This window comes from Heteronotia binoei, chromosome 21 (genome assembly GCF_032191835.1).
Source record: "Heteronotia binoei isolate CCM8104 ecotype False Entrance Well chromosome 21, APGP_CSIRO_Hbin_v1, whole genome shotgun sequence".
Taxonomy (NCBI): domain Eukaryota; kingdom Metazoa; phylum Chordata; class Lepidosauria; order Squamata; family Gekkonidae; genus Heteronotia; species Heteronotia binoei.
The window spans coordinates 171,294,251-171,311,507 of record NC_083243.1 but is presented as its reverse complement, the minus strand read 5'-3'; the positions used below and the strand labels follow the sequence as shown (position 1 = coordinate 171,311,507).

General features: G+C 40.7%; 1 protein-coding gene across 2 annotated transcripts; it reads right to left on the bottom strand.

Annotated features, from left to right (window-relative positions):
• Positions 1-708: 708 nt before the first annotated feature.
• On the bottom strand, positions 709-12,741 carry LOC132589129 (olfactory receptor 5AP2-like). Of its 2 annotated transcripts, none has more exons than XM_060261799.1 (2): positions 5,921-6,830; positions 709-898 (listed from the first exon to the last, which is right to left on the bottom strand). In XM_060261799.1, the coding sequence occupies exons 1-2, from the start codon at positions 6,825-6,827 to the stop codon at positions 867-869; spliced, it is 939 nt and encodes a 312-aa protein (XP_060117782.1). In that variant the 5' UTR covers positions 6,828-6,830; the 3' UTR covers positions 709-866. The 2 variants fall into 2 exon arrangements, with proteins under 2 accessions (XP_060117782.1, XP_060117783.1); XM_060261800.1 differs by lacking the exon at positions 709-898 and adding an exon at positions 12,717-12,741 and having other exon boundaries at positions 5,892-6,796.
• Positions 12,742-17,257: the final 4,516 nt, after the last annotated feature.

Genomic DNA, 17,257 nt, shown 5'->3' with positions numbered 1-17,257 from the left:
ATGACGTTAAATTTAAAGTTTATATGGTTAAATTTGAAGTTTTAATATTTATTATTGTATGTGTATGAAATGTTGTTAGCCGCCCTGAGCCTGCCTAGGCGGGGAGGGCGGGATACAAATAAAATTTTACTTACTTTTACTTACTATGATCTGAGCTGCAGTCAGCTCCAGGTCTTGTTTTTGCTGACTGTAAGGAGCTTCTCCATCTTTGACTGCAGAATATATAATCAATCTGATTTCTGTGTTGCCCATCAGGTGATGTCCATGTGTAGAGTTGTCTTTTAGGTTGTTGGAAGAGGGTGTTGCTATGACCAGCTTGTTCTCTTGACAAAATTCTATTAGCTTTTGCCCGGTTTCATTTTGTTCTCCAAGGCCAAACTTGTCAGTTGTTCCAGTTACCTTTTAACTTCCTACTTTGGCATTCGAGTCCCCTATGATGAGGAGGACATCTTTTTTGGTGTTAGTTCTAGAAGATGTTGTAGATCTTCATAGAACTGGTCCACTTCAGCCTCTTCTGCATCAGTGGTTGGGGCATAGACTTGGAATACTGTGATACTGAATGGTTTGTCTTGGATATGGACTGAGATCATTCTGTCATTTTTGAGATTGTATCCCATTACTGCCTTCCTCACTCTCTTGTTAACTATAAAGACCACACCATTTCTTCTATGGGACTCTTGCCCAAGTAATAGATGAGTTTAAATTTGCCCATTCCTGTCCATTTTAGTTCATTGATTCCCAAGATGTCGATGTTCAGTCTTGCCATCTCTTGTTTGACCACATCCAGCTTACCTTGATTCATAGATCTTACATTCCATGTTCCAATGCAGTATTGTTCTTTGCAGCATCGGACTTTCCTTTCGCTGTCAGGCACATCCACAGCTGAGCGTCCTTTTGGCTTTGGCCCAGCCGCTTCACTCTTTCTGTGGTTACTTTGACTTGCCCTCTGCTCTTCCCCAGTAGAATATTGGGCACTTTCTGACCTGAGGGACTCATCTTCCAGCGCCATATCTTTTAGCCTTTTGCTACTGTCTATGGGGTTTTCTTGGCAAGGATACTGGAGTGGTTTGCCATTTCCTTCTTCAGTGGATTGAATTTTGTCTGGGTTCTCAGCTACAGCCTGTCCATCTTGGGTGGCCCTGCATGGCATAGCCCACAGCCATGTCCTGCCATTTCTCCGTATTCTTATAGTCCTGCCATTTCTCCGTATTCTTTTATCTTAGCTATCAACAAAGGTATCACTTGGATCGGATTCTCAGTTATGAACACATTGTCATCTGCAAATGCTTTATATTTATAAGAAAATCCTCTAATTTTCAATCCTTCTTTCTCTTTGTCATCTTGTATTTGCCTTAACAAAATTTCAAGAGTCATTATAAACAACAATGGTGAAAGCGGACATCCTTGTCTTGTACCTTTGCTCACCTTCATTTCTTTTGTAAGGTCTGCATTTATACACAATTTTGCATATTGATCCGTGTATATTGCTTTCGTCACTCTTTTCCATTTGCCACAATTTTGTTAAGGATTTTATTTTCTTTCTTTTTCTTCAATTGCCAGGCTAAATACTTCCCAGATTTGTTCGCACCTTCAAACGATTTCTGTTGCAAACTTTTTAAGTTCCATTCTAGTTCTTTGTTCAACAAATGTCTTACTTGGGATTGTAGTATTGTAATTTCCTTTATTAATTTCTTTTTCCCTGGCCTTTTTCTTAGTTCCCCTTCTTTTTTCTTTATTTCATTTTGTATATCTAACATCTGCTTTTCTTTGGCCCTCTTATCTTTATTATTCAATGTGATTAATAGTCCTCTCATTACTGCTTTATAAGTATCCCAAACCATCTGGAATTCTATATCATCGGTGTCATTTATAAGTCGAAATATAAATAAATAAATAAATTTATTTGAAGGAACGCTGTAGTTTCCTTTTCTAGAAAAGTCACAATATCTTTATCTTGTAGCAAGTCCTCATTTATTCTCCATCTTCTTGTTTTCTTTTGCAATTTTGTAATCCAACATATTGGGTTATGATCTGCACAAACCTTTGGTAGAATCTCCACTTTTCTAGTTATGAGGCCCAAACTTTTGGAGCCCCATAACATATCTATTCTGGAAAAAGAATTATGTCTTGCTGAAAAGAAGGTATAGTCTCTTACTTCAGGATTAAATTTTCTCCAAATATCTTCCAAGCTTTCTTGTTTAACCAACTCAAAAAATGATTTTGGCAGTGTTCCTTCTTTATCATTCCTCTTTTGGCCCGATCTATCTATATTGTTTTGTATTGTTCCATTAAAATCACCCATCATCAGGATCTGGTCATATGACATTTCATCCAACTGTCGATTAATGTCTTTTTAAAAAGTATATTTCACTCCATTGGGCGCATATCTATCATCACTTCCACTGCTATATATCTTCCATCTTTATCTTTAAATATCAATTTTGGTTTTAATTGTTCTTTAATATAAAAGACCACACCCCTTTTCTTTTGATCCGCCAATGAGAAAAATTCCAATCCCAATTGTTTATTCCACACAAATTTATAATCCTTTTGTTGTAAACAAATTATATTACATTTTTGCTTTTTAATCCAATGAAATGTTGCTTTTTGTTTTTGTGGTGAATTTAGTCTATTTATATTCCAGGATAATAACTTGTACTCCATTCTGATGCAGAGTCTTTATTCTCTTCAAAAAAAGTGTACATCTCTTGCTCATTCCTTATTGTAACCCTTCTTCCATGTTGTTCAAAGCCCAAACCCTTGGGTAGTATCCATCTGTATCTCGTGCCCTCTGCACGCAGCTTCTCTGTTAGTCTCTTGTATTTCTTCCTTTCGTTTATCACTTGTCTTGGCAGCTCTTTCATTATTTTGACTCTACTCCCTTCTACTGTCAGGGCTTTTTGAAAACTTTTATTTAGAATTTTCCCTGCCATATCCTTGGACCTTAGTCTTATAACTATATCTCTTGGTAGGCCTTTGTCTTTTGCATATGATGAATTAACTCTATAGACACTGTCCATCATGTTTCTAAATTTTTCAGGATCTTCCTCTAAATAGTCAGCAATTATTTTCACCATATAATCCATTAAATCAATTCCCTCCCCTTCAGGTATTCCTCTCAGACGCACTTGAGTTTCCATTAATCTGCAGTCATGAATTGTTACCTTCTCTTGAAGTTTTAATAAGGCGGAAGCATGTATATCAACTTTCTCTTCAACCTCCTTGACCCTGTTTTTAACCATACCCAGTTCACCTTTAAAATCTTCAACTTCTTTTTTAAGATCTCCAATATTCTTCTTAAACTCTTTTTTGCTAGCTGTTATCATCTTCTCCACGCCCTTCATAATCCTGGCTTCCATGGTATCAAACTGGCTTTGCATTTTGTCCAAAGAATGAGATCTTGCACGAGTTAATCTTCCTTCTGACATAAAAAAAACCCCCAAAAAACTCAGAGGGCTCCAATTCTAAATTCAGCACCAAGTCCTGTAGCTTAGAACTTGCTGTTTAAAATAAGACTAATTTCGTCTTTCTCCTACCTTCCTGGGCTGAGATATTGACTTTTAACAGTTTTTGGCAATTTTCCCTCTTTCAAAATGGCTATTGTACTTTCTCTATGGTTAAAAATCCCTAGCAAAGACTTTCTTCTTGCTCTTCTCTCCTTCAACTTTTACTTCCTGGTTCACGTTCTCCAACTCTCGCAGTCTTTGGAATCCTTGTTACGTTGACTGCCAATACACCTTCAGCTTTTACTTCCTGGATCACTGAGCTCAGCTCTCGTTCTCCAAATATTGCAGTCTTTGAGTACTTGTTATGTTGATTGCAAGTACAGAGCCATAACACAGAAGCCTATGTCACTGACCACAGGTATTCAAAACAATTTTCTTCTTTCCCAAATTCTATCAATGCCTTTAATTTAACAAAGTCCAAATTTCATAGTTTCTCCTCCTCCCCTCACTTTCGTTCTTGTTCAAGTTTTCCCACCTTCTACTGTTATTTAGATTAGCTTAGAAATGTCCTGGAGTGAGAGATAATGATCAAAGTACCTTAGCAGTTATGTTTTTAAAACTTCGGTCTTCCTGGTCTTTCAGATGCTTATCAGTCCCAATAGAGAGTGAGATCCAAACATGCTTAAGCCAATTGAATGGCTCTTAATCCTTTGTAGATGCTGGACGATGCTCCTTTTCCTTGCCGGATCTTCAAAGCCTCAGAAAAATCTCCTCTGGAATCAATCATTAGCTGAGATCAACGGCTCAAAGTATTTTTGATGTCATCCTGGGCAAAACTCTAACTGAGAAATGCAGGCAGAGAACCCGATAAGGCTCTTTACTACCCTGAACAAAGGATTAAGTTTTCCCCTTATTCAGGAGACGACAGCTCTGTTGGAAATTCACACCGGAAGTCTTGCCTCCTAAATATTGTATGTTGCTCTGTATAACTATTGGCTTACCTGTGAGATGTGGCATCAATGTAGTATATATATCCAATATCCAAATAAACTATTCACAATTTATTTATTCATGTTCCCATTTCTTCTGGGGCTTGGTCCCTTCAGCATTGTATATGTGGTGCTGAAGATGACTCAGATTCAGTTAGGGTGTGGATCAATCTCATCATCTGCTAAAGACATAATTTGCTGTCATCATTAGGAAGCATTATTGAACTGGATTTGTCTTAATTAGAAAGGTTCCATAAAAATCAGTGACTCTAATGAAGCCCAGGAAACTTGACATCAGGGGAAACTATTGTTTTGTAAAATAGGGTTGCCAGGATGAGCCTGACAACAGCAAGAAGAGACATTGCTGAGCATATAATGGGGGGAAAATCAATATCTTCTAGTGAGGGAACTCTCTCTCTCTCGGCATCAGTACATTATGTATTTGATGCAACATGGGCTGAGCAGCTTTCTTGCATCACTGTTCTGCCTTCCTGGCAGTCATGGCAAAAGTGAAGAAACATGATGCACAATGCAAATAATCTAAGAACATAAGAACATAAGAGAAGCCATGTTGGATCAGGCCAACGGCCCATCAAGTCCAACACTCTGGGTCACACAGTGGCAAAAATTTTTATATACACACATACACTGTGGCTAATAGCCACTGATGGACCTGTGCTCCATATATTTATCTAAACCCTTCTTGAAGGTGGCTATACTTGTGGCCACCACCACCTCCTGTGGCAGTGAATTCCACATGTTAATCACCCTTTGGGTGAAGAAGTACTTCTTTTTATCCGTTTTAACCTGTCTGCTCAGCAATTTCATCGAATGCCCACGAGTTCTTGTATTGTGAGAAAGGGAGAAAAGTACTTCTTTCTCTACTTTTTCCATCCCATGCATTATCTTGTAAACCTCTATCATGTCACCCCGCAGTCGACGTTTCTCCAAGCTAAAGAGTCCCAAGCGTTTCAACCTTTCTTCATAGGGAAAGTGCTCCAGCCCTTTAATCATTCTAGTTGCCCTTCTCTGGACTTTCTCCAATGCTATAATATCCTTTTTGAGGTGGGCCATGCTTCATGTTAAGGCTGCTGCACAGAGAGCATCTCTCATTAAGAATTTGTTTCAAGTGGTTTATATGTGATATTTGTATTCTGTATACAAACCATTACTCAGGTCAATAATTTGCACAGTACACATATTTGTATGATTCCTCTTTATATAACTAAACATTCCGTTAGAATGACTGGTGAACTGTTCCAAACCCATTTCTCATGCTATGCTGGCTGTAGCCATAGAGTACCTCAGACTGTACATGGTCTTCCATTAAAAAAAAAAAATCCCTGAGCATAGTAAATGAGATGTTGGGGAGTCTAGCTCACTCCTCGTGCTAGTTATCTAAATGGAAGAACATTCAATCATGGGAGCCCTAACTACATTCTGAATTAATCAGCAATTAAAGGCTCTTCTTCAGAACTCTTATACAGGCTTCCTTTACATGTTTATTCCTCAGGCTATATATCAAAGGGTTCAGCATGGGGATGACCACAGTGTAGAACAAAGAGGCCACTTTATCTTGTTCCAATGCATAACTGGAACTTGGCCGCAAATACATAAAGAAAATTGTCCCATAAAATAAGCTAACAACAATCAAATGGGAAGTACAGGTGGAAAAGGCCTTATGTCTGCTCTCAGTGGAATGGATTTTGAACAAGGTGGCTAAGATGCAGACATAGGAGATTAAGATGATCATTGTAGTGCCTATACAATTTATACTAACTTGTGTAAATATCACTATCTCATTGGTATGGGTATCAGAGCAAGAAAGTTGTAGGAGTGGGGGAATATCACAGTAATAATGATTAATCACGTTTGACTTACAATAGGTCAAATTAAAGGTGAACACAGTATGTAAAACCGCATAGAAAATACCCAGGACATATGAACCAGATACTAGCTTAAAACACATTTTCCTTGACATTAGGACAGCATAATGTAGAGGCTTACAAATAGCCACATATCGATCGTATGCCATCACAGCCAATAGGATGCATTCAGTACTACCCCATATTACAAACATGAACATTTGAGTCGCGCAGCCAAAAAACCCAATGGTTTTCTTCTCTGCTAAGAGATCCACCAATATTCTGGGGGTAATAGTGGAGGAATAATTAACATCTACAAAAGCCAAACTACTGAGAAAAAAATACATCGGAGTGTGTAGCTGTGAATCTGTCTTGATTAAAATGATCATACCTAGATTTCCCACCAAGGTGGCAATATAGATAAGTAGAAACAATATGAATAAAGGCAGCCTTAACTCAGTTTGATTTGTGATTCCTAGGAGAACAAATTCTGTGATGACAGTGTGATTAAAAAGAGGTGTTTCCATCAATCTGACCTATCTGTAGGGAACAAAAGATAAAAAAGGGGAAAAAATCAATACTACATACTGAGAGATGTGTAAGTTGAATGTTACATCCAAGAGCATAAAGCAGCATAAATAATTTCTATTCTGTATATGATTTGAGATTGTAGTCTCAGAGAAGCACAAATATTATGGGAAGGAGACTTTCATTAACTCACATCGCAGCGTTGCAACAGATATTCAATTTCAATTTACTATCATGCCACAAACTAAAGAACACAAGACTTTTGTGACTACCTAGATACAGTTTCCTAGTTATCATTTTGAAGAAGAAGAATACAGCAGATTTATACCCCACCCTTCTCTCTGAATCAGAGACTCAGAGCAGCTTACAGTCACCTTTTTCTTCTTCCCCCACAACAGACAGACACCCTATGAGGTATGTGGGCTGAGAGAGCTCTCACAGAAGCTGCCCTTTCAAGGACAACTCTTGCTATGGTTAACCCAAGGCCATTCGAGCAGCTGCAAGTAGAGAAGTGGGGAATCAAACACAGTTCTCCCAGATAAGAGTCTGCACACTTAACCACGAAACCAAACAGGCTCTCTGTTTAGACACTGTTCTCAATGTATAACCCTCATGTTCCTTCTTAGGGGAAAATCTGCTATCTGACTGTGGAATTTCCTACCACTTAAAATAATTGCATCCACACTTAAAAATTTCACAAGAAATAACACTGACACATTGCAGTGTTCAAGCAAGATGTTGAATTTCAAAGACACACATTAACATCTAAACACTTACTTTTTCAGTTTGAAATGTTTTGCTGAAAAATCTCATTCAAAATAGCATGACTTTCCTCTGTCTAAGATGTCCTTATAATGAATGTTCAAGGAAATGAACAGCTTAGGCTATGTTCAGCCCTGTGCCTGGAAGATCTCATAATAGTTTTTCTTTATTACCAACTTGTTACACTGATCGTAAGAAATAAATACAGGTCAAGTCAATTGGCTTCTGCTAGTTGTCTCTGCAACACCAAATTAGTGAATGTACCAGTCAAATGGAGCACCAGATGCCTCAGAAGAATATTTTACAAGTGAGGTATTCATGGTGTATTTATTCATGTTGTTATTTCCTCTGGGACCTTCTAAGTGTTCTTTTGATATTATTGCCTGTGTTGCTATGGAAGAATTAAGTCTGCAATGATAGGCATCTTTAAATAGTTGTATATCATTGGCATATATTTAGATACTGTTCATCATAAATGAAAATGTACATTCAGGCAATCTTTAATAATGCCCCAAGAAACTATCAAAGATACTCCCCACTTTATAAACATCCAAGCTGTAATTATTTATGGATCATCAAAAAGCCATAATTAAAATACAACCCACTGGAATTTAAGACCATGTGTCTGTTTGTTTGTTGGATCTGAGACTCAGATTTGAGCCGTAGAAGATCTGCCGTGGAAGCTCACTAGATGACCAGCATAACCTATATCACAGGATGACTAGCATAATTTATATGTCAGCATACCCTATACCACAGATTTGGTGTTGTGAGGTAAAATGGAAGAAGGGAAAATGAGGTTGTAAGCCATTTTGGGTCTCTGTTGGGAACAAACCAGGGTATAAATGTCTAAATAAATGGCAGTGGAATTCTCAAGGGCCCAGAGATGAAGGCAGCCAGCCACTGGCACAACAGTAATTCCTTCTCTAAGTGCCCTAGCAGAGGCCAGGGAGTGGGCAAAACTCTCAGAAGATGGACTGCACACACAGAAGGTCCCAGGTTCAATCCCTGGCATCTCCAACTTTAAAAAAAGGGTCCAGGCAAATAGGTGTGAAAAACCTCAGCTTGAGACCCTGGAGAGCTGCTGCCAGTCTGAGTAGACAATACAGACTTTGATGGACCAAGGGTCTGATACAGTATAAGGCAGCTTCATATGTTCAAATGTAAGCTATTGATCCGAATGCAGACAATTATAAAAACCCTTTAGGGAGGGATGGTGGCTAAGTGGTAGAGCATCTGCTTGGTAAACAGAAGGTTCCAGGTTCAATCCCTGGCATCTCCAACTAAAAAAAAAGGGCTTCATATGTTCATATATGTTCATACATTCACATTTTAAAATCGTAGCAAATACATTCTGTGTCCATTTGTCAGACAAAACAGACAGGATGGTGAAAACTACAGATGACTGCAAAGAGCTCCAGGAGAATTTTCACAAATTGAGTGAGTAGGCAACAATGTGAAGTCCATTACTAGAAAGTGTAAGGAGCTATACATTGAAACAAACAAACAAAAAAACCCGCACAACCACTCATCAAAACCAAACAACAATTTCAGTTACAAGAAACAATAATGACTCTTAAAGTGACCACCATTAATAATCATGTGAGTCTACCTAAAGTACCAGTAACACTAAAAAAAGTATTACTCTTGAGTCAGGTAGATGACTGGCCCTCCAGACTAAATCATCTCAAGTGCATGACAAGAGATGCCATAAATGGCAGATAACAATCACAGCAAGACTACTATCAAGGAGTTCATTCTTTTGAGAATCTCTGACAATCCAGACCTGCAAATCTCTCTCTTTGTTGTGTTCCTTCTTATCTATGTTATCACTGTGATTGGAAACCTGGGAATTTCAGGAGTGCTGTACTGGTTTGGGTTTCCTTTATAAATACTTTTTTTTAGATTTTGCTATTTTAGGAATATTGTTTGCTATGGAAGACAAAAAATCATGGGATTTGGGCGACTGTTTGTTAACCAAATGGCACCATATTTGCAATTCATTTTGGGTGCTATTTGTGGGCTTGGGTTATGTTGAATAATACACCTTTCTTTGATGCCCCGGCCCCGCTGTGACAGGGGACATGTCCATGTAATTTTGATTACATTTAAGATATGTATGTTTTTAGCGATTTGCTCTTTTGTTGGCTTTGAACTTACCTTTTTGGTTCTTGATTCAATTTGGGGGGGGGTTAAGTCCCCGCCGTTTTATTATTTTCTCTTTGAGTACTGGGGCCAGGTCCATAGTTACAGTGGGGGCCCCAGGGTCTCGGCCTCACCACTTGAACTCCAACATAAGGGACCTCCAACTTCCCAAGTCCCGGTGGGTTGAGCAAGTACCAGCCTGGTGTCCATGTTCCTCCTTGGACCCAGTATGAACACTGAGCTCTCAGCCCCGCCCCCCCTCCGAACACTTCTGCCTGGGCTCAGCTTGTACTGTCCCTCTGGGCAGGGGTGGGCAAGCAGGGTGAGTTTGGGCCCCAGAGAGTGAGTCAAGCAACTAGAGGGGGCCAGGGGTCCCAAGCCTGGCTTGTGTGGGGCAACTCAAGCATCCATGAAAGGGCAGGGAATGGCCAGTGTACACTGGTGGCAGGCCAGGTGCAGAAATGTTCATTAGTCTAGGGGAACTGGTGCTGAACTCCAACACAGCCAGTGCACTTTTGAATCTGGATATGCAGAGCTGGACTATGGGGGAGGGGAGAGAGGAGTCATACACCACTTTCTAGCTCTGGCGCACTTGACCCTATCCTACACCCCTCTCTTGCCTGTTGCTTATACGACTCCCTCCTCCCCCTGGTTCCTTCCTTCCCTCCTTCAGCCACTTTTTCTTCCAGGATCTACCTGTCAGTGTGCCTCCTACATGTGTTCCACTTGGTATGGCCCACCTGGAAGATCATGGCAATTGATGGTAAGTAGACCAAGAACTGGCTGCTCTCCTTTGGAATAAGTCCCCCTTCCTCTCCCTTTGCCCGTGCAACAGGTGCAGGGAGCAAGGGGGAGACACAAGCCCAGAGAGCTCTCACAAAGGAGACAGCAGGAAAACTGGGGAGGGAAATGTTAAGATGGGGGGGGGGATATGTGGAAGTGTTGTGAAAAGGTAAAGGTAGTCCCCTGTGCAAGCACCAGTCGTTTTCGACTCTAAGGTGACGTTGCTTTGACAACATTTTCACGGCAGACTTTTTACGGGGTGGTTTGCCATTGCCTTCCCCAGTCATCTACACTTTCCCCCCAGCAAGCTGGGTACTCATTTTACTGACCTCGGAAGGACTGCAGTACTGCAGCTTTAATACTCTGAGCCATGAGGCTCTTGGAAGTGTTGTGGCTACTCCCAAATAACCATCTGTGGGGCAAAAGGTGCACAGACGGATGTTCTCATGCTGGTGCCAGGCACTGTCCTGGTCTCAGCTTATTCAAATTTGCTTTGCTTGCTGAAAGAGAAAGCCTTCTGCTATATGAAGCATTTTAAAACTTTTGCAATGTCATTTTTGGCCCCACAGCCCCCACCACTTTCCCCAGTGTGCCCCGTATTCAAACAGGTACCCCCCTGGCAACCAGCAGAGACCTAGGCAAGCAACACATGGATGCTCTGGTATTTGGGCAAAACCTCTATGATATAAGTCAAGTTTACCATTTTTGATCAAATACCAAAACTTCCCTTCTTCACTAGTGACACGATGATGTCACTTTTAGTTCCTGTCAGAAGTGAAATCATTATGTTGCCATTGATGCTGGTTTAGGCCTCCATTTGCTGCCAATAAGTACCCACACTGGCCAGAGGAGGAAGGGACCTCAGGGTGGGGTATTGGCCCCCAAGAAGGATTCCGGGAACTGCACTTGTTCTATTTGCAGAGACCATATTAAGCCCATTCTCTTGTTCTTTCAAATCCATTCCTGCTTTTATAGGTAACTGTTAGGGATGGGCACAGACCCGAACACTGAACTAAAATCTGGCCTGGACTTTACCTTGTTTGAGGTTCAGACAGTTCGGTTCGAAAGTCACGTTCGGACCAGGATGTCTCTGAACTTTCTGCCCGTTTTGGAACCTCTTGTGCACTCTTGCAAAGAAACTCCACCCTTGGAGTTTTGCGCTGAAAAGTGAGTATGGGTGGGATATTTCCAGCCATCGAGGGACCAATAGTGACAGTCTGAAGCTGACAGGCAAGTCTGATTTCCAATGACAGGCATTGATCTGACTTCCTCAGGATGGGGGGCGGGGCGGAAATGTATATAATCACTGGAGGTGCATTCCTGTCCTCTGTTTGCATCTGTTTTTTGCAAGTCTTGTTCTCCTTGCATGTGAAAGAATATCTTTCCTTCTGGGGGGGGGGGGGAATTACTGGGGTGGGTGGAGAAACCTGTTGAATTGCCTGGCCTCTATACAAACTGCCAGGGTAAAAGCATCACCTCTCTCTTTTTCCTCCTTTCCTTGCATTCAGAGCTACATTTCTTCCTGCCCCGCCCCTCCTTTTTCTTTGCTGTGAGGAGTGGGAAACATGAATAGATATTTTTCTTTTAAAACATGTTTTTGATTTGAGGGTGGACTGTTCACTTTTGTGGGTTCTGAAAACTGCCTTTTCTCTGCATGTTGGCTGTGGGGTCCCCTTTCTGCTCCTTCAAAAAGCACCCTGTTTCTTCCTGAGTTGCTTGAGACTCTGCCTGGGGGGGTATCCTCTCTCCTCTTTCACTCAGGCACCCAAACTACCTACAGATTTCTGGGGGGCTTGGCTAACTGCCCTCTTTCTTGGCTGTGGGGTCCCCTTTCTGCTCCTTCAAAAATCACCTCGTTTCTTCCTGCGTTCCTTGAGTCACTGCCGGGGGGGGGGGGTGGTATCCTCTCTCCTCTCCCACTCAGGTACCCAAACTGCCTACAGATTTCTGGGGGGCTTGGTTAACTGCCCTCTTCCCTGTCAAGTGTTCTGAACTACGTAACCACATGGTTTGGGCAACCTGATGGAAAATGTCTGAAAGAGATCCTAATATCCAATAGTGCTGTAGACTTTCACTTGAAAAATTACCGTATTTTTCGCTCCATAAGACGCACCTGAGCATAAGACGCACCTAGTTTTTAGAGCTGTTTGTGTGAATTTAGAGGCATTTGTGTGAATTTTTTGCAGTATTCGCTCCTTAAGACGCACACACTTTTCCCTCCACTTTTTTTGGGGGGGAAAGTGAGTCTTATAGTGCAAAAAATACGGTATATCTTCAATTTGGTTTGTGGAAAACAATGGATTGTATCTATTAAATCATGTGTTATAAAATGTGTTATATATTTAATTTATATTTTTATTAAGTTTTGATTTTTTTTTCAGATATTAGATTAAGAAAACCTTTAGAAAAGAGAAAGGGTGCAGTCAGACAGGCTTTTTGGCCCACCACGGCCACCCCCACGCCTAGATTTAATGTTAGCTCAGGAAGGTTAAAGTGTTCTCCAACAGGTTTCTCAGTTCTGTAATCCCTGATGTCAGATTTGTGACCATCATTAAATGCCAACAATGCCCCTCAGTTCTCTACATAGGGCAAACAGGACAAACCCTACGCCAAAGGATAAATGGACACAAATCTGACATCAGGAATTTCAGAACTGAGAAACCTGTGGGGGAACGCTTTAACCTTTCTGAGCATTCAATGGGTATCCTCAAAGTAGCTGTTTTACTGCAAAGGAACTTCAAGAACAGAATGGAGAGTGAAATCGCTGAATTACAACTTATCGTGAAACTTGGAACAAACACCTCCCCAGGACTGAACAGGGATATTGGTTTTTTATCTCATTACATATGCTAAATCAACTCTCACTGAGTATAGCTGTGCATCCACAGTGTTCCAATCTATTTCTCTTTTAGAACAGTGTATCAGAATAATGGTTTTTGTGTGTGTTGACATGCTCAAATGAGGGATGTGAGCTATTTGTCTCATTATATATACTAAACCACCTTCCATTATACTTTAATGCACCCTGTTTTTCTAAGGGATAACTTATATTATTTCTCTTTTAGAACAGTGTATCAGAATATTTGGGGGGGGGGTTGTCTTTTTGTATTGACATACTCAAATGGGGGATATTGGCTGTTTGTCTTATTGCATATACCAATCCATTTTATGGCAAACTATATGGATGTTATAATCTCTTGAGAAACCATGTCCTCTTGTTTAAACTAACAAAGCCAGAATGTTACCTAGATTTATGGCACCCACACCTACGACAGCAGTCTGCTTTTTATCACTCCAATTTTTTTTAACCCTGTTTTGTCCTAACACTAACAAACACAGATCCCTATTGGTGACTCTTTTAATCTGCTAAAAACATTCCCATGACTCCACACTGACCACTTATATTAAGTATCGCTGCTTGCCATTCCCATTTTGTCTGATGAAGTCTGCTTAAGAGCATACGAAAGCTGACATTCTAAATAAAACTTAGTTGGTCTTAAAGGTGCACTTGTCTACTGCTTTGTTCCATTTCTCTCCCAGTCAACCCCTGAGGCCGTTCTACTGGTTCCAATGCAGCTGAACTGTTTGACTTCCCCAGCACAGCACCTATCTGTGAGCAAGTGAGCATGGCAGCCCTGGACATCATTACCACATAGTGGAGAAAGAGGGTGGCATGATGGGGGTGACTTTCCAGCTGTGTGGGGACCAGGAACCATCACCTGGGACACCAAAAACCCTTGGGCCAGCCCTGATTTGACAAATAGTATAGAGTACACACAGCACCTCATTAAACAATGCACAGCGCTAATAAGCTGGCTTCTTTCCCCCCCTCAATTGAACACCTATTGCTTATTTTGCCAGCTAATTTTGGTATCTCTCAGTAGAGCTGAATTGTTGCAGACTCCATTGGAAGCAGCTTGCTGAGGGATCTAAATGTATGTATAAATATGTGTGTGTCAGAGGCAGTTTGAAAGAACGGAGTCATATCATGAAGAAATAAATTTACAGGTAACCTGAACAACTAATGTTTTTGGTCTAAAGTTAGTACAGGCGAGGTTTACATTTTGCATTTTTCAAAATTATGCCTTCCATGTAGATAAAGATATTGTAAACAGAAGTCCTGGATTCTTGGACTTTACAATAATTTCTTTTATATTATTTTGTGCTGGCTCCTATATAACATTGGCTGTTCTGGCAGTCAGAATTGTGCAGTCTCAGCCCTCTGCAGGCTCAGAGGCTGTTGACTTCACTTTTGTTCTTCTTGAACCAGAAAACCTTCTTGCTATTTTCTTGGGGGCTTTGGAAGTTTTGCCTAAAGATCTCTTGCACTGAATCAACATACTTTACCCAGTTCAAAGACAGATGATAGGCCAGGGCTTTTTTTTGTAGAAAAAGCCCAGCAGGAATTCATTTGCAAATTAGGCCACACCCCCTGACATAACCATTGTTTCACACAGGGCTTTTTTGCAGAAAAAACCAAGCAGGAACTCATTTGCATATTAGGCTACACCCCCGACACCAAGCCAGCCGGAACTGCGTTCCTGTGCGTTCCTGCTCAAAAAAGCCCTGGGTAAACAGCTCTGTTCACCTCTTTTTTTCTTAAAAACTCTTTCTCCCTTCTTTAAACCCTCCTACTGTTACTCATGGCCACTCTCTGGCCATTTCTCTTTCTCTCCTCTCATCTCTTCATATGCATGCCCTTTTGAACACAACAATTTCACAGTTCTTCTGCTTGAGTATGTTTTCAATTCCTGTACCCCTAAAGTCTCCCAATAAATTCTAAGCCTTGCTTTGGAAAAGATCGGGTTGTTTCATGGTTAGTGGTAGTCTATTAAAAGTATTTTGAGGATGCCTGCACATTATCCAGATAAAGATCTCTAAACCACATGTTCTGATCCTCTTAATTGTCTAGAATGTCAGTTTTCCAGGCTAGCCAGGCTGTGGAAGAGGTTTCCCCAACACTGAATTTAATTCCTTCAGATAAGTTGTGGTGCTGGGTGAGTATCCCAAACTTGAGTTAGAAGTAAGCACATATGGTAACAGAAAGTGGGTATCATAGTTTGATAGGCAGGTTGCCTGATGTTGGATCTGTGTCCCATGCTACACCAGTGCTCCTGTGGTTGTATCCAATAAGACCTGTGACCTATTTCACTCCAGTCATGGTCTCTGATTAGTCTGTCCTCCCCTTCACCTTTACTCCCTCCCATGCCTCTAGGACTGCAACTACATTTGTATGGCCAATCTTAAGGTAAATGTTTATTTGTCTGAAAAACACCCTAGTATCCAGTACTGGGATGTTTTGCTTGAAAAATTATATTTTCAGAAATCAAAAGGTATGAGGTGAAAGATTGCAGAGCTTTGGCTAAGTTTGATTTGTGGAAAACAATGGCGTTCATAAGTGCTTTATACAATGTTATATACTCTAAGGACCCCCGACAGAAACCCCTGAGTGAAAATATTCAGTGAGTAAGATTAAAAGCAAAGTAGAAAACTTATTAAGAAGCTGACCTCAGTGAAGAACTAACTTCAATGGAAAAGCAGCCTAAAAGTTGTTCCTTTCTGAAACAAGACAATGTACATATCTGTTGGAATTTATATAATTGATTTCTACAACTAATATTGCATGGAGATTAGGCAAATTTTGCATCTGGGGGCAGAATATGTCCCTGTGAACTGAGAGTAGCAACTTGTTCTTGTTAAGACAGAGAATGCATTGCCCATGTACTGTGAAATGAAGACATGACTCCAAAATGTGAATTAAGCTAGGTTTATTTATGGCACCATCTGCATCATTAGTAGAACACCATTTAGAATTTTAGTTCGGGTTACACCTGATACAGTCTGCTCTGTCTACCAGAATATGGGCAACTTAAGCATAGTTCCACATACATCCAGTGCTTCCACTAGCCTTCTATATCATCATCTGCATAGAAAAGGTACCAAGAGGTGTTAGGCTTCACTTCATTCTACATTCAATGCCATGTCAAACAAAATGAATCCCCCTCCCCACCCAGTCTCAGATTTGTAAAAGGAACCATTTTGTAGAGTGTATTTGTTTGGCCCCAACTAGAAAGAAGGGGGAAAGGGAGCTGTAGAAGGAAGAAACTAAAGCACTCTTGCTTTCTGAAGTGTTTGTTGATTTTGCAAAAGAAATATACCATTTTGTGATTGGCACTAATTCCATAGTGCCCCTGCACTTCATTACAATGCCAATAGTGTCCATTGGCTAAACAATTCTTGGCCTCCTGTGGAAGGTGAAACCATCTTCCTGTCCAGCTGGCAACAAAATGGCTTGTGTGAATGGCATTTCCTGTGTCAGGAAGAAGCAAACCTAAGATTGCTACTAAGTGTACAGTCAAAATAGAGCTGTGGACAATTTGCATTCTGTGAGCATATCAGTATGATGCATATCCTTCTAACAATCTTTCTATTTGACGAAGACAGAATACAATAACTTGTTTGCCAAACTGATAGCACCCCAGAAAATCACTGTGTTGTAGAAGAGGTTAGGAACTAGGAGAATTTTGCTCACATATTTGTTGCACCCTAAAGTTTACAGATAGCTTTCTCTCTAGGGTTTGTAGAATCTTTCGGGCTCAAGTGCCGTGTTCTACTGGAGAAAGCTTTCCTTCCAGATGTTTCGTTCTCAGCTGCGGAGAACATCCTCAGTGGCGTTGCAGCCGGAGCAGGCGCTCTGACCTTCTTGGCTGCTGTGCATTGAGTGGGACCAGGGCTGCTG

Coding starts and splice junctions, on each gene's coding strand:
- LOC132589129 (XM_060261799.1), bottom strand. CDS start 6,827: ATGGAAACACCTCTTTTTAATCACACTGTCATCACAGAATTTGTTCTC. Junction 899..5,920: donor TAAACATGTAAAGGAAGCCT/GTATAAGAGTTC, acceptor GCTGGGCCAAAG/CCAAAAGGACGCTCAGCTGT.